We start from the raw sequence: 18,099 nt of genomic DNA on the forward strand, positions 1-18,099 counted from the left end.
TTCAAAACAGTGGTTGACCATGGTCATTTCATGAAAGTCCATGGTAGACCATGGTCATCACAGAAAAAGTTTACATTTTAAACTGTGATAAATAAAAAATTTAAAAGGGGAAACCTGATGGTTTCATGACTCTGTGTTTCATTTATGAATAACAAATCTTGTAGGTCCTTGTTCTTACATTTGTGTGCATTAAACAACTAAATCTTAACACCTCAGTGAGTGTTAAAATGTAGTGTGATTTAATAAAAGAAAATAGAACACGATGTCATAAAAATAATCATAAGCGGAACTGTTCACTGATTTTACTAATATTTGCTGCAGAGATACACAAACAAAACAACTGACGTCTTATACTCTGGAAAAGCAAAACAAAAATAACCCGTGTTCATCTGAAAATATAATAGGCATGGTTTATTTCTCCCGATCCCTTTGTTAAAGTTGTCCATTAAACTGTGTAAATCTCGTCTCTCTCTAATACTAGTTTTTGTGTGTGGGTGCCTTTTTCTTCTTGTTTTAAAATAAACACAACAAACATTGTACGACAGAAAAGCTAAACAATGTCTCAGCAATATAGACAGTTCAAAGAAAAACTCACCTTTTGTTAATAGCTACGCAACTAGTTGATACTGTAGAGGTTTTCTAATTGCCCTGAATATTGATATTTAATCCATAAAGTACAGACCCTGACGCAAATATATCCAAGAATACCCATGTAAGTCTAGAAAATATGGATTGTACATTCCCTTAACTTCAGGCTGCAAATGAAGAAAGTCCGTTAAAATCCGTTATGACTTAAAAAATTGTGTAGCACAAGGTGTCAAAGTTCACGGTGCCTGTAAGGAAAGATTCCGTTTGTTCTCAGATTGTAGATTCCCTTAGCTTCTGCGAATGAAGAAAGTCTCAGCGCTCTATTTCATTATATTATTATAGTATTATACTATAGTATTTTCAATATGAACTTTTTAAAGTAAAATATGTTCATTTCAGAGACTAGTTGTTAGTCTATCCATAAAGTAAAACTTTGAAGTACGCTGTCAAATTCGTCTCATTTCATTGAATTTCTCCCGTGATTTTCTCGATCGCAAGTGAGCAGATACTTATAAGAACGTCTTTCGCATTGTTTATGGTGAAGCAAAAACATAAAACAGTAAAAACAACAAAACAATTCACTTGGTACTATAAACAGAAAGAAATGTTGAAAAGAATTTTGACATCGATGTTTTTTTTACAGCTTTCCAAACACGTACGTCGATCTACCCGTTGAAAAAAAAATCAGTGCTCTCCACTTTTGAACACATTTCACTGTCACATTCTGTTCACCACGTGCAAATACGACCATTAAGAAATTAGGTCAATTTTGACTAATGAAATTAAATTTATGGGCGGGGATATGTACATAAACTGTCCTTCCACAGATCGATCAAATCGATCAAGGGTCGTGTGCACACAGAACATCAAGTTTTCGTAATTCCCACCGTTGAAAATAATACGACATATATATTTATTCAAATTTCGATGTTTATGCCGAAATACTGTAATTCTAGCCATTATTACATCGTAAGATTAGAAATTATCCACTGTTGTGAAGTAACACGAACGCGCGGTACATGGCTCCGATTTTCGCGCCAAACACGGCCACGCCCTTCGTTCTTCCGTAATCTATTGCGACTTCATGAGCGCTAACCGTACAGCTTATTTATTACATATGCAGTTACGATTATATTCCTGGTCGTAGTAGATCTATGTGTATATATCTATGAAAACGTGTTGGCTTTAATTTTTTTCTTAAAAAATACGTTTCCACTTCTAACTCGCACCATTCCGGGACAAGCCGAATGGGGACGATCTCTTCGCGGCACGATGCCATTGCTGCTAGTGCTATGTGTCACGTAGACCTGTGTGAGCGCGCAAAGCGAGCAAGAGGCGCCAAACACAACTTTTGCCAACAGACAACGATCTAAGCGAAGAATAACCTAACGTATTAGCGATTCACGGATTTGGAGGATAATCCAATGTTGGATATGTGAAGAAGGAATAGACTAGATTTATGCCGATGGATACGTCTCAGGTTGATTTCCAATGGAGATGAGCACGAGCGGTAAGTAAACAACAGCAATATTGAAATCGTTTTGAGTGCCCCGATATTTAAATTGTTTTGAGTACCTTAAGGTTCGCATACGAACATAGGTAAAGGGGTAAGCATCACTCTTTGATTAGAATGACGTAAGACAATGTAACAATAACATATATAGCAATGTATGAAGTGTTTATGTCGTACATTCTCAGTGAATATCTCTCAAACGGAAGGAATAATGTGTGATGAACGTTAATTTGAGGTTTTATGTAATATGTTCCGTTCATTTATGTTAAGACACGATCAGTATCTAACGGTACTTTAAAAAGCGTTATGACTTAAAAAATTGTGTAGCACAAGGTGTCAAAGTTCACGGTGCCTGTAAGGTCAGCCTGAAAGATTCCGTTTGTTCTCAGATTACACACACAATAAAATACACTCAAATGATCATAAAAGGGAGGTAATTGCTATAGGCACGTTTATGGACATTCCATTTTCTTTCTATCGTATAAATTTGTATTCAGCTTTGTAATAACTGCTGTTTGTAAACCAATACTGAATGTGTCAGTACATTTTGCCATTCATTTAACGTGGAAATAGGTTCAAATACTTTGAGATACGTTTTTATCAATATTATGATAGTGCTGATTATTATAAGTATTATGAAATTTTATGCATCATTTCAGAATATTGTATTTGGTTATGAATGTAGACAAGTGATTTGGAAGCCAGTTTGGTGTTTTGACTTCTATTGCATGTTTTGCTACTGATATACACCCTTCACATTAAAAGAAAGTGATTCAAAGTCATTAATGTATAGAAATGTTTTTAAATAACATGATTTAGTCTAATACTCAGGTGAAAAAATATCCGAAGTATGGGAAAATACTTAACATTTTTTCAGCAGTTATAAATATACAATTAAACAACACAATTTCAATATTTGCTTAAGAACCTTTGAAATGGGGAAACACTGTTATTAAATGTTGTTTGTGTGTTTTTCAGATTTCCACTGGACAGTTCTGAAGAAATGGTACTAATGTTGAAACACTGAAGATTAAGTTATATTCCAGAGCCATTTGCTCTTCAAACTGAAGACTTAGATTCGATTCCTCTCCTGGGTACAGTGTGTGTAGCCCCTTTCTGGTGTCTGTCGCCGTGCTATTGCTGGAGCATTGCTAAAAGTGGAGCAAAACTAAACTCAGTCAGTCACTCACTCACGCACTATCCCTGAAGCAATGTGGGTATCTTCTGTGATGTCCCCACAGCTCTTCGTGAAGGTTCTTCCAACATGTGTGTATAATCCTGTCTCCTCTGAGAGAAATTGTGATGCCCCCTGTACAACTTCCAGGTAGATGATTTGGGGCACTCCTGTAAATTCTGTGTTGGTCATGACTCTCATTGTGTCTACTTTTAAATCATATAGTCTAATGGGATTTCTGAAATTGTATATTACTGCATGAAATGTTGTCCCGAAAGAGTTCATTTTCCTGGATACAGACTGAAGGACATCCCATTTCTGTTTTAAAATAATAAATAATAATGTCTTCTGAAAAAAGATGAACATGTCCACATACCATTTTTCCTCAGCAGTGTAACTGGATTTATAATTCTAGCTGCACAGGATATCCCACAATCCCAGTGAGCTTTCCAACAGCTATCGTCAAATTGTCTTTCATTTAAATCTGAGGCAATGTTCGTAATAAACTTTGTCTTCGTAATGTAAACAGTTTGTTTTCAGTGCATGGGTCTTTTTTATGTTAATTCTTTAATATTTGATATTCTAATTGATTTCTATGCCATGGTGTTCGTGCTATATCTATTTTCTATGTAGGTTGTGGTGTGATATGGTTGGTTTTCAACATGGTCTCAATAGCCAAAGGTTATTCTGATGGTAAACTGTTGTGCAATCTAACGAACATGCTGTACTTACTATGGTCTCATTTTTTCAGTAGTAATAAATGGTACACCATGGTCTCCTTTTACCATGGCAAACCATGGTACACCATGGTCTCTTTCTGCAATGGTAGACCATGGTTTTACTTAACCATGGTAAACTGTGGTGCCATTTACTACCACCATGATGTTTCGTTACCATGGTAGACCATGGTTAACCATGGTCTATTTTTGCCATGGATGACCATGGTCCACCATGGTCTTATTTTATTCTGGTTTACCATGGTAGACCATGGTATGCCATGGTTTTTCTTTTACCATGGTTTACCATGGTACACCATAGTCACTTTTTACCATGGTAGACCACGGTTTTATTTTACCATGGTAAACTGTGGTGCCATTTACCGCCACCATGGTCTTGCTACCATGGTAGACCATGGCTTACCATGGTCTAATTCTGCCATGGTTGACCATGGTAGACCATGGTCTTATTTTACCATGGTAAACTGTGGTGCCATTTACCGGATGTGGTAAGCCGTGCTAGACCATGGAAACCATGGTCTGTGAACCATGGTCTACCATGGTATACCATGGTATACCATGGTTTTTTCATGCTTATTTCAGCTGGGCCATAAAATCTTCGTTCTTATGCGAGAGTAGTAGCTTCCATCATTTAAGCCACAGTGAACGCTTCTTGTCCGTGTCCTTACCCAATGGCTGAAACAGGCTCAAGTCTCATGGAGACTGATAGATTGATGACATGCAGCCAGCTTAACCTGTTCAGCCAGTTGACAGATGTGATAATAATGCCATTGATGTTTCCATCTGCTGATTAAAGGGTTTGACACTGATCCAAGGTCCAAATGGAGACATGTCTACACTTGACCAGGCCAGGCTGGCTACACTGATCCAGGTCCAAATGGAGACATGTCTACACTTGACCAGGCCAGGCTGGCTACACTGATCCAGGGTCCAAATGGAGACATGTTTACACTTGACCAGGCCAGGCTGGCTACACTGATCCAAGGTCCAAATGGAGACATGGCTACACTTGACCAGGCCAGGCTGGCTACACTGATCCAAGGTCCAAATGGAGACATGTCTACACTTGACCAGGCCAGGCTGGCTACACTGAGCCAGGGTCCAAATGGAGACATGGCTACACTTCATCAGACCTTACTGGTTACACTGGTTAAATGGTTACATGCCTACACTTGACCAGGCCATGCTGAAAGTTTCAGTTTGAGCTTATCTGAAACAGCAGTAGAAACTTGAGAATTTTGTTTTGCAAAATATATATTATTGTACACCTTCAATCTTTCTTTATGGGTCTGATATCATGCATACTAATTCAACATAGTATGTAACACAAGTTTTGATTGGTCAATAATTGCTATTAATTTCCGATACAGCTGCAATGTAAATTCTGATTCACCAAAACTTTGAATGTATCCCTACGCTGTTATCAGGTAATTTAAATTTGCAGAAGCCTGTTTGTCTGTGTGTCTGTTTTAATTCTGAAAACACCCTATATCAGTGGATCCAGTGATAATCATTGTGATTAATCAGTTAGTGCTTATCAGTTATTTCTTTGATCAAATATTTTTGTTTAACCTATCTGATCCTTTCTGTCTTGCTGTGCTACCATGATACATGTGATACGTTCAGACATACATTGAATAATCACATCAGAACAACAATGGGAACTAAACTGACAGGTGCTGATCTGAGTGGTATTTCCACTGATTATATGTGTAATAAATTCTTAAACTGAGTGATGTTTTCGCTCCCGATTTCATTGAATTTGGTTGGTTGTTGGTTTTTTTATATAAAAGTAATGCCGTAAGAATTGTTTCTGATTGACAGTATCTGACAAGCTCCCAGTCTGTTATCACTATCTTTATATGCATTAAAGGTACTCAGTTGAACTAGTCCAATAATGCCTCAAAGTTACCTTCACGCTGCAACTCAGTCTGTGACACTACAAACATATGGTAATACCAGTATACTGTAGCATGCTTTTCAAACAATTTATAGTGTGAAAGTTTTTCTTAGGAATGGTTTACTTGGTAGAAATATCTAACATGTATTGTCATTATCTCTATTTTTCAAAAGGGGCAGTTTGGTAGCCAAGCGTGGAAAGCATTCACTTGTCACGCCAAAGAGCCGAGTGTGATTCCTGACATAGGTACAATGTGTGAAGCCCATTTTCCGTGACATTACTAGAAAATTGCCAAAAACAGGATAAAACAATGCTTACTCACAGAATCTATGGTTTAAGTTAAAATCTACTGACTCTCTTTCATAATTAATTGACCAAACAGTTTACGTTACATGCTTTAAATGATGCAAGTTAGAAAGAATCGGAAACTCTGCAACCTATTGAGATTGATGTTATCAGAACATAACTTCTGTGATGTTCCTTAGTATGTGGACAAGAGGATCTGCATGTACAAAGAGTGTCACTCACTATCAAACACTAAACTCTGTATATATTGCAATACTCATATATTACGCAATGCAAATACCTGCGAATACCTGTATTACAGTACATTACAAAACAATTTATTTGCCAATAGACAACCCTACTTGTTGCCACTGCATTACATTAGCCAGCAAATGGACTCAGCAGCTAGTGAGATTAGTGTGCCTTTAAAATATTTTGATTTATTCTTAAAATGCCTGACAAGGAATTGTATGACATACGTTTTTATTGATTTTACACTCACATGTAGAAGGTCAGGAAATGTTAATTGTTTTGTCCCAGTTTCCTTTGCAAGATGCTGAGATAAAGATCATGTTTCTAACCTTTAGGCCTATGTTGCCATGCAATTGTACTCTAAACCACTTCCATATCCTGTTGGTGCCAACGTAACTTTTGTGTCTAAACTTCTGAATCATGTAATGTTAATATGTCTGGGTATCGTGTTCAGTCTCACTAACAAATAAATAGTAAGAATTAAATTGAGGGGTTTTAGTTAAAGAAACAAGATCCAATAAGGTTTCCCAAAGGGTCTTTCAAAGATCATGTGGAGAGACTGTAATTTCACATCTTCATACTAAAATCTGATCTCTGCTCTGACACTTGCTGATCCTTCGTGAATCACCAATCCCTGTGGATTTATTGCCATCTGAAGAAATGGTATTTTCATCGTGGTTAGTTTCCTGTGAATTGTTTAAGACATGAAAGTCACTTACATTATTTAACAAACTAAAATATCTGTCAGATAATTTAATAAAGTGCCACAGTGTTACATTCCACAGGTCACAATAAACCAGTGTGAAGTTTGACATTTTATTCCCATTTTAATGCATTTTGTCTGTATGCAGTTCTTGAAATGGTAACAGCCTATCAAATAAGAGCAATTATAAAATCAATCTTCTCTGTACCTCAGGCCTATATTAGCGTCAGCATTTGGGTTCATCTCCATAACTAGATGGCAAAGGTGGATGGAGACGAGGATTTTTATTGCTAGCTTGAGAGGATGCCAGTCACTGACTGCGTGGGAGGGTGGTTACGATGTTAAAGATGGCCCGTCTTTAACCAGGTCAGCATCCTTGGGTACACAGAAAAGATTCACTTTGCTATTCTTAGGAGTGGGGAGTAGTGAGTCCGTCTTATGACTAATGTGAAGACCTGTTACACAAAGTGGATGAAATCCAGACATTAACTTCAAGACTATCACATTTGGCAAGTGCCTGGTGTTACTTGGGAATGTTTCATTCATGGAAGCAAACTTTGTCAGAGCAGGTCTACATTTGAGGTGCATGTGTGGGAGGCAGTCTAAGAATATCAAATGAATAATATGTTTAGAGAGATAAAAAATGCCATGGACCTTGGAGGTTAAGATTGTCTGGTTTGATCTGAAAAATAACATTAATGATTCTTGCATGCATTATTTATGGAGAATATACTTGGTACTGTCCGGCTAGTTAGCATTGTCACTATTGAATAGGACACTAATCCCAATACTCAGGTAACATTATGTGTAATAACTAGTACCTTAGGACAACCTGCGATGCGACTCTAGTAGTATCACCTATGCTACCATCACCTGCTCATGCTTCTCACCCTCAAGCACTTCTCTCTTTGTTACCACTTACACTAGCACCAGCCACGTTGCACTACCATTATCGCAACACCCACTGTAGCACCATCAAGTTTAACACCCCCTTGGCCTGTTAAGGTATGAGTTAGGCTGTTGGCCTTCAGTAACCCATGCTTGTAAAGGGCGACTAGTGGGAGCGGATGGTCAGGCTCACTGACATGGCTGACGCATGTAATCGGTTCCCATGTGTGCAGATCGATGCTCATGCTGTTGATCACTGGACTGTCTGGTCCAGACTCTATTATTTACAGACTGCTGCAATGTTGCTGGAATATTGCTGAGTGTGGTAAGAAACTAAACACACTTGCTCACTGACACAACCAACTATAGTACCACCCAATACCACCCACTCTAACACCACCCACATAAACACAACCAGCTATAGCACCATCCTTTCTAACGCCACCAACTCCAACACCTCTCGCTCTAGTACAACCCACTCTAGCACCACCTACTTTAAACACTTCCCATCAAACACCACTAGCTCTTATAATACCCACCATAGCATCACCCTCTATGCCACCACCCACTCTAGCACCACCTACTTTAAACACTTCCCATCAAACACCACTAGCTCTTATAATACCCACCATAGCATCACCCTCCACGCCACCACCCACTCTAGCACCACCTACTGTAAAACACTGCCCATCAAACACCACTAGCTCTTATAATACCCACCATAGCATCACCCTCTACGCCACCACCCACTCTAGCACCACCTACTTCAAACACTGCCCATCAAACACCACTAGCACTAATAATACCCACCATAGCATCACCCTCCACGCCACCACCCACTCTAGCACCACCTACTGTAAAACACTGCCCATCAAACACCACTAGCTCTTATAATACCCACCATAGCATCACCCTCTACGCCACCACCCACTCTAGCACCACCTACTTCAAACACTGCCCATCAAACACCACTAGCACTAATAATACCCACCATAGCATCACCCATAGCATAATCACGCTCGCGGTTGTCCCTACACAGACAGTCTGAATAACGGACTCTACACCACTAATGTATGTGAGCATATATATATATATATATATATATATATATATATATATATATATGTACAGTTTTTAACAACAATGGACAGGTAAAGATTCAACAATGGACAGATAGAGAAACAATATCTCTTACTTCTACAGTTAATGTGATGACAGACACAGCCAAGGGGGATGACCAGTATAGGCCATAAATGTTATATACAGTAATTAATGGAAGTGACAAGGAAGAACAAGGTAGCTGACAAGACACTGTGCGCTGTGGTAGTGATACAAATTACGAATGCAGAATTACAAATAAGTCCCATATGGCTTGGTTACATAGTTTGGTGGGTTTTTTTCAAATATTTGGACAATGACTGTCCTGAATTAGATACTAAACAATTGATCGATTTGGCTCCACACTATAGGAATCTACCCAACAGACACAAGTAGAATTTGACATTATGTGGGATATATCCAGAATTCTACCATGGCTCAAGAAATAATACTTGATTCTGATTGGTTGTTCAGAAAAATCAGGCAGTATCAGTTCTGGATTGACGCTCTGATTTTAAGGCTGCTTCAGTGCACATTAACAAATCTTATTGTGAGTGCTACTTCTGTTTCAACACAATGATGGCAGATCATAACAACAACTCCATGGATTTTGAAACAGACTCTGGAATTTTCCACATAGGCAATTCAAAATTTTTGGATTGAAAATGCATCTGATTTCATGGCATCACAGCGCATGTACGCTGCTGTTCTACTTCAGCTTGACCACCAACATGACTAATATCAACACAACAGACATGATGGAAATGCTGATGAAACATTTATTAAAACTCGAAAAATACATTTATATGATTTTCCTCCACAATTATCAGGGAACTTCACTGTCATATCACCCTCTATAATGAAAATATTCAAACTCAGTTACAATACAAAGCCCCAAACATAATCAATATCTAACATAAAAATCAGAATTCCTTGTGAAAATGCACCCCTATCTATAGAAAATGTGTAGCAACCCCGTAGTGTTCCCCGCAACACTTTCACTGTAATGTTCGTACACTTTGAAAAGAGGTTTAACCATAAGCCAGTCCCAAAGGATTAAAACAATGTCCCAAGGAATACCAAGCTAGTCGCATTTACACAAACTTTGACAAAGCAGCACTGTCACTCTTTTGTTGCATGACAGCATGTAGGCAAGTTTGTGAATGCATGATTGACAGTTGGCGATCATAAAAATCAACAGTCTTTGATGGGTTACAAGTCGAAGGTCAATCGGAAAAGGATCTATTCTTTGATTCTGCAGGGTTCAGATTCGAAAGTCAAGTATTTTCCACTGTCACTTTAAATTTCAAACTTTCGCAAAATGTAAACACTGGCTGGTCTGCTATATCAAACTGTTGCGTAAGTGTTGCGTACTGCTAAGGAAATAAGTAGGTCAGATGATGAGATTAGGGTACAGTAACTCCGCACACAAAACATTAGGCTGGTTGAGATTATAGGAACCAAGCTCTAAGGTATTACATTATTGCATTGACTAAACAGCATTTTGTTTTCATTGGACAGAATGATGTTGAAATGTTTAAAACATACGAATGACACCAACCACTCCCTTCACAAACGAGTTCAATTCGCCTCTCATCCCATGCTGGATTATGCAGTTTTTTTCCACTGAAGGAGTTTGGTTTTAAATCGGTCATGGTAGAATGGAGATAAATGTACGGTGTTGGCAAATTAGCAGAATTGTTACATGTTTGGTTCCAAATGAAATTTAGAGACTATCAATCCTGCCTAACATTCATCAAATTTGCCAACACAGTACATTTATATCCTAAGTGTCAATTGTTGAAAATTAATTAGGGAAGGCGGAGAAACATTTATTTCATCTTATAATGAATAATGATACAACATTACATAATGGAAAAGAAATCAACAAATTGTAAAACATATAGAACAAAACATGGAATAATGTTATCTAAGGGTTCCGTAATGAAGTCATCTTCACAGCTGTGTGAGACAGAAGCAATTTGTTCAGTAACAGGCCACCTGTAATACACTGACATTGACTGATAAACCATGCTCTTGGATATTGGATCATGCCAAATTGACAATGTTGATGAAGCCACTATTTTTGTTGGCAGGTTTGGCAGTAATCAGGAGGATGGTAATGAAGACAGATATGCGCAGGTGTGATATGTACCGTGTGACGATTAGTCGTCACAACTGTCATTGTTGAGTGGGACCGACCTAGAGGAACACCCACAGCGTTTGATGAGAAGCTGAGGAAGAAGCACGTCAACAGATTACAGGGTACCGGAGGCCAGCAGGAAGCACCATCATTGCTTCCAATTATGTGTGAATGAGCGCATGTTTTCAGAGCTTGTGTGGCATGGAATTTATCTAATTTTGCTTATTCTGTTATAATTAGTACATATCTAAGTAGGATTGCATGGTGAGATAAAACAAATGCAGCACAAGGCAATCACAGACTAACATTATTTGTCACGGGCAATGCAATTTGAATCCATGTTGATGATAATGGAAACAAAAATGGGTTCATTAAGAGGTCTATGAATGTCAATACATTCTGGGTTTGATTACTCTAATCATGCCATCGTAGATTCTAACCAGGAACAATGTTCTGCTCACTGAGGGAATCTGGAATGGATCGTCTAGCTGCTGACTGTGAGCAGAACAACAGTTTCATCGTATCACTCACTAATGCTGTGTAGCATATCTGCCAACATTCTCCTCGATTTTTGGGAACATGTTTAGTTGTTTGTCACTGCAGTAGCAATTGCTGATGTGACATAAAACTCGCCCACTCTCCTATGTCAAGTCAAACAAGTCAACTAGCATTTTCAAGAGAGTATTTTGTTACATTAAGGCACAATACAACATATCTGTCCCAGAAATAATAAGCCAGCATTCTGAGTATTCATGCATGAACACAGTTTATTTCTTGCAGTATGATCTTAACAGTTAATGCATTGCATTGGGTTTGCCATGGTATCGTCTCAAACTGTACCTTGTAATATCAATCACTAGTTCCTCTGCTCCTGATTTTACACAGGTTTATACGATATAGATGGAATAGTGTCATGAAACAAACAATGTACCTTCTATTAGTGAATGAAAACCAAAGAGATATCTCCCACCTGAAACTGAATGGTAATCAAGACCTTTTTTTTTTAGTGACCTTACTTCAGAATGCTTCATGGCTGCTTGTTGTGTAAGATGTGAGATTAATGGAGGGGACAACAGATATTGTGTTCAGTATGGTTTTAATCATTTCACTGGCATGAAATGTTTTGTCATAGATCTTGTTCTACCACCGAGTGTACTTTACAAGAATGTGTTACCAACAACACAGTTTTTATTCTTGATTATTTAGCAAAAGGAACACGTTTTTATGGAGGAACAACTTGTTCGTTGCAATAGATATGACGTTTCAATGTAATCCTATCACCTTCATCAAGAAAAAGATGATTGGACAGTTCTGAGGAAAGGAGACAGTTCATATGCTTGATAATGCGTCACATCTATTGCCAAAAATATGTTGCAATAAAGAAATATTCCTCTTAATCATACCAGCTTCTAAATGCCACTTAAAAATTATTTATCATTTTATAAGATCAGAAATGTACCTGTCAAGAAAGTATACCGTTGTGAGATGTTTTATAAAACGCTCTTTGGAGAATTTTGCATCAAGACTAGGGACAGATTTTCAGTTGTACATGATTTGCTCTCTCTTTGGGTGATGAATGATGAAGTTGAGTGATGTTTGAAATGGTTGGCCTCATGACAGACGGTAGTCATGCATCACGACATTCACTGTATATACCTGCACCTTGCATCTTTGTCATTGTAAAAAGCCTCTTGTACATACCTATCAACTCATTCACTTTACAAACATATTATGGGATGTTACTTCTAACAGTTCTAGAGCAGACACTAAGAAGGTTACACAATTAGAAGTTGTCAAACTGTGAATGTCAGCCAAACAAATCTAGAAGTGCAGACACCTAATCAAGAACATGGAATTGAACCAGATAGAATCTTGCTATGGTATATTCAAATGAACTACGATAATTTGTTAATATTTTTTAACGAGAAAAATATCAATGTCAGTAATGTTATCCAACTATTCCAAGTATTTTGGAATTGTTTAGATAAGGATATTTTGAATGATGAAGACAAAAAGCTTACATTCATGATATTCTTTTATGTTTAATTCACAATTTGCCTGACATCTGTCATGAGGCAAAACTTGGTTAGTGTCTTCAGTGATTTTTGTCTTTTGGGGTTTTTTTTTGTTTTGTTTTGTTTTTTCAGAATTATTTATCAGTATGCTAAAATACACCAAAAACGTAAATAATTAAAAATATGTTAATAATGTGGGTTAGAACTTACTTTCATCTGAAGGATTCTTTCAAATATAAATAATAGAACAAAATAATAAACCGTTTTTGCTAAATGTAGAGTATTCAGTAAAATTTATCCCTCAGGCATAATCAGATAAAACGGATTTGTCTGTGGCCACCTTTAGGAAACTCATTTGTTACTTGCACATTTTCACAGCTTAAAGTCATTTTCTCCATGTCACTATCATTTCGTGCTGACACACAAACAGCTGTTCATAGGAATTGAATAATGGTATTAAAATTACAGATTTGAGAATATTGAATCTCCAGTGCACATTTGATCCTTTAATATATGTAATAGGTTGTACATACATCTCATGTTTTGATAGGGATACTGAGGTACTTCTTAATACATATATGCCTGTCGAATGGTGAGTAGTATACTACCTCCACAGTATTGTACAAAAGCACTGTTATTATTCCAGTCAACTGTTATGTAGTCTTGTTTCTGACTGTAGATATGAAATGGTAATTTTAACATACTTCTTGAATTATTGTATTACCATGTACAATTTGTGTGATTTTTATCTATAAATTTTTACAATAATGCTGTTTTTTCATTTTTGAAAGACTGCTTTTAGTGTACTTGTACAATGGTATTCACACTGTCAGCTTTATCATATTTCTACAGTGAGTACTGTCAGTGGATGTTTATGGCTTAGATCTTTCTGTTATGTCAGCACAACAAATATAAAGAAGTCTTTTTTTTTCAGTTACATTGATGGAAATGTTCTGGATTTCACAGAAGCTGTGTGAATTTTATCAGTTTTTGATTATTGGTAATATTGCAGCAAGATTAGTGCCCACCTCATGTATCTGTTATTTTCTGTCATCAGCAGTCGTAAGTAGAATCCATTTGAGTTCAAGTGAAAACAATGAATGATCAAATAACTTGAAAGAGGGGTAAATAAACATAAATAAGACATAAATAAAACATAAATGAGACGATTGTCCCAGATATCTCTGTACAGGATCTGAAATCTCTTTATGTTGTGTTGTTTTCACACTTCACACCAAGGGTTGACAATGGCTAGTGGAACAGTGTCGTCATGCACTTCAGGAGAATTTCAGCACAGTCCCCTACTAGTCACTAAATGGCCAGGGCTGTTCCACCAGCCATTTGTCACTCTCGATGTAAAGAATGAAAATAGAACAATGTTGCATGATAATTTCTTAAACAACTATTTCCATGATCAGTCATAAAATATCAGGTTTCTGTTGGGTACAGAGGTTCCAGGGTCGTGTGTCTTATTTATGTTTTGTGCACTTATTCCTATTTTGAGCTGTTTAATCCTTCATCGTTTTTATTTGAACCCAAACAGACTGTAGGCATATACACAGAGCTTACAATCATTTCTTTCTCTGTCAAACCAAACATCTCATGAACATTTTGAAATTGTTTACCTGCATCTAATTTACTGCCCAACTGTATCCTACTATCTGATGACCATTCAACCAAAAGTGTTATGCGACACTGAAATATCAGAAACTGTGAGCTGTGCGAAAGTGCCAATGATCTATGGGATAGTGTCCGGAATATTCTTTGTTTCAGGTTGTCAGGGGTAACCAGATGGAGAAACATGCCATAGTGATTACACCTGATTGTATTAGTGCTGAGGCACATGTGTGTTTGGGAGTTTGAGAGTGATGATCGTGGTGCGAAGATACAGCTTTGTGCTTAAAACAAATGCGGTGTCAAACCCGATTCTCTAATGTCCATTGTCTTCATGTTGAAATGTTGTTGTTATCACATGAATATTTTTTCAAGATGAACAAACTTTATTCAAATAATAATGAATTATTCATCAAATGATGTTATGAAATCATGCCAGTTTTGAAAATATTGAACAGTGCAAATCATTCAGAATAATCATGAATAATTTGACCTATAGGAACATTTACATTTGCCCATGGATATTGAAAGATCAAAATTGGTTTTTATTTATATTAAATGATATTTTCCTATATATATATATTTGATGCAGTGTTGCAGCAGGTATAGAAATGTCTGCCAGACAATTTCCCATAACAAAGACTATTATGGCATTGACGTATGGAAGTGTAAAGTGTTTTTTGTCTCATTAAGATACTGCACTTCAGGACAATAACGCTTCTTGATTTCAGTATCCATCATAATTTGTGTGATATGAATTCATAATAATTGTTTCATGAAGACTACTTTGAACTGTTAATGTGATTATTCCATAACAGTTTTCTGGTTATCATTATAACAACTTGTTGCCATATTACAAATGTTTACAAATGTAATATGTTGTTAGCTGAGGCTGTGCCTTGTTAAGAAACATAATTTCTACTACCAGATTAACAATAACACTTGACTGAATGCATGAAAGTTACATTTGCAAGTTACGTGCAGTGGATAGTCAAGCAGTTTAATTAACCTTGTTAATCCAGACTGAAAATCTATGGACAGGTGTCTCTTTTAAACAGTGTGCTTGCTTGAGTGGATACAGATTCGAGAGTGCAAAGTCCAAGGTTTGATTCCTTGCAGGTTTATGAAGAGATGTTTAAAAATACTACTTGCTTTTAACCCTGTTTTACAATTGTCCATAATCAAGAAAACAAAAACCTGTCCAGTTTGGGGCTGATGTGAATGGATATTCATGCTGTACCAAGTTCAGGAAACGCTGTAGTCAAGCACTGTGAAAAAGGCATAGGTAGGAACTAGAGCAACAGCCACACATGCAGGGAAGCATGTTGCTATATTAGTGCAATAATTGTGAGCACAATAGTCAACCCTGGTGCATTCCACCTGTCATTTTCAAAAGGGACATCAATCTCAAATCTCATAAATATGTTAAAATTTTCAGTGGTAATATTTTATTACAACTCGGAGGAAGTTGAAGAACATGTATTTCTTCTAATTCACTTTAGTAGTCTGTCCTGTCCTGCCATGGCAGATTCCCTATAGTTACTTCTAAGATTTGGTGTTCTTTAATGGCCTTTGAATAGTATTTATGGATTAACAAGGTTTCATTGTATATGTGGCAAACTCGCATGCCAATACTCGGCAGTCACTCTTCTGCAATGATTTTGATAACTTTACCTCTGCCTGTTACTCTGCTGACAATATGTGATCGTTGTATCTCTCTGCTGACCATGGCTTTCAATAAACATTGTTACATTCTTACCAGCTGACTTTGTATTTAGTGTGATAAATTGCTCACAAATGTTGACTGTAAACCAGTAATGATGAGTTTTAATTCATATTTTCTTATATTCATTCAACATGATTAATTTGGACACCATTTTGTTCCTCTTGCAACTGAGTAATGTTGGGATCAGTCGAAAGGGACTGCAGTCTAACCTAAAGGTAGAAGTGATTTCTCTCCATGCAGACAACCCACCCTGAAGCAAGTGTGTAAAAACATATACCTGATTATACATTGACATGGAATTACATCTCATTCACTCTTATGTGTCACCTCGATGATGTGTGATCCTATTGTTTGAGGTAATGGACACATGGTTACTACTTAACTCGCCCCAAGGAAAATGATGTTCTCAGATGACAGGGGTAAGGCAAAACCCATTTACTGGACACTCTATATGACCATGTGATGGCCACAGTACCAGCGGGTGAAAATGGCAAGTCGTCTGACATTTGCCCATACAAAATGTACAGGTCGTTGAGTGCTTGTGCCCCACGGTAGACCCATGATTCCTGCTGTTGTTGGTCCATTATTCAAGATTAGTCAGTCTATGCCTGCAGGATCACAAGAGAGTGTACAAGACCTTCCAAGAAGATTATATTGACAACTCATCTTCAATACACACTGTAGGTAATTTTCGTTAGAACTGGTTCCTTACTAGCTATTCTCAAAACGTCTGTAGACTTAAGAACTTCTTAAGCCCATTCTTAACACATTGGCGACAATCAAAATTAAGAATTCTGAGGGCTACAAACGTTTCAAGAATAAGGGCCCTGATCGACAGAGCGTTCGTAGTTGTACGCCCTGTGTACGTTTACGGTACACGGTAGAGTTACGACAGATCGTAACGTCACGAATACATTGTGGTTATCGTACAAATTGGCCTACGTGGATAGAGAGTTCATGACGGCTGAACCACGCTAACTGCAGAGTTAAACCGCACGTAAGAATTCGCTAATGCATTCAGTAACCATACTCTTCTTTCTCTAAGTATGTCAACTACTGGTGTTTGTGTGTCCCTCTCCTATGATGTGAGGTCTTGATATCAATGGAGAATGTGCGTGGAGAAACAAGTTTATAACAGAATTAGTAGCCCTTCTGACGGCCACTGTTTCCAATTTAAGATTATGGTAATTTTGCCGCCGGAGTTTAATCAGTTTGAAGTGCACAATTTTAATACGTTTGTCTGGTTAATCACATTAAAATCTCTTTTTCAATTAAGGAAGCACGAAGTCAGGATGGTGGAATGATAGAATATGCTTGTTTCCGTAAGTCTGATTATCGATCAGACCGCTTGTGTCACTGGTGAACATGAGTTACCATTGCTAGCTGAGTCTATATTTGCATTTTACCAATTGTTCACATGTGTCCTTTCCACAAATGTGTGTAGTAGGAAAATAACAACAATT

The 18,099-nt window shown here is 37.3% G+C and overlaps 1 protein-coding gene across 1 annotated transcript in view; it reads left to right on the top strand.

Moving 5' to 3' along the window:
• Nucleotides 1–16,668, top strand: part of LOC137284993 (E3 ubiquitin-protein ligase TRAF7-like) — a 146,445-nt gene extending 129,777 nt beyond the window's left edge. Inside the window, exon 21 of the mRNA XM_067817097.1 lies at nt 11,235–16,668. Within this exon, the coding sequence (XP_067673198.1) occupies nt 11,235–11,246 (12 nt within the window). The 3' untranslated portion in view covers nt 11,247–16,668. The remainder of the gene's footprint in view (nt 1–11,234) is intronic.
• The last annotated feature ends 1,431 nt before the right edge of the window (nt 16,669–18,099 follow it).

The sequence above is a fragment of the Haliotis asinina genome, chromosome 5 (genome assembly GCF_037392515.1).
Source record: "Haliotis asinina isolate JCU_RB_2024 chromosome 5, JCU_Hal_asi_v2, whole genome shotgun sequence".
Taxonomy (NCBI): Eukaryota; Metazoa; Mollusca; class Gastropoda; order Lepetellida; family Haliotidae; genus Haliotis; species Haliotis asinina.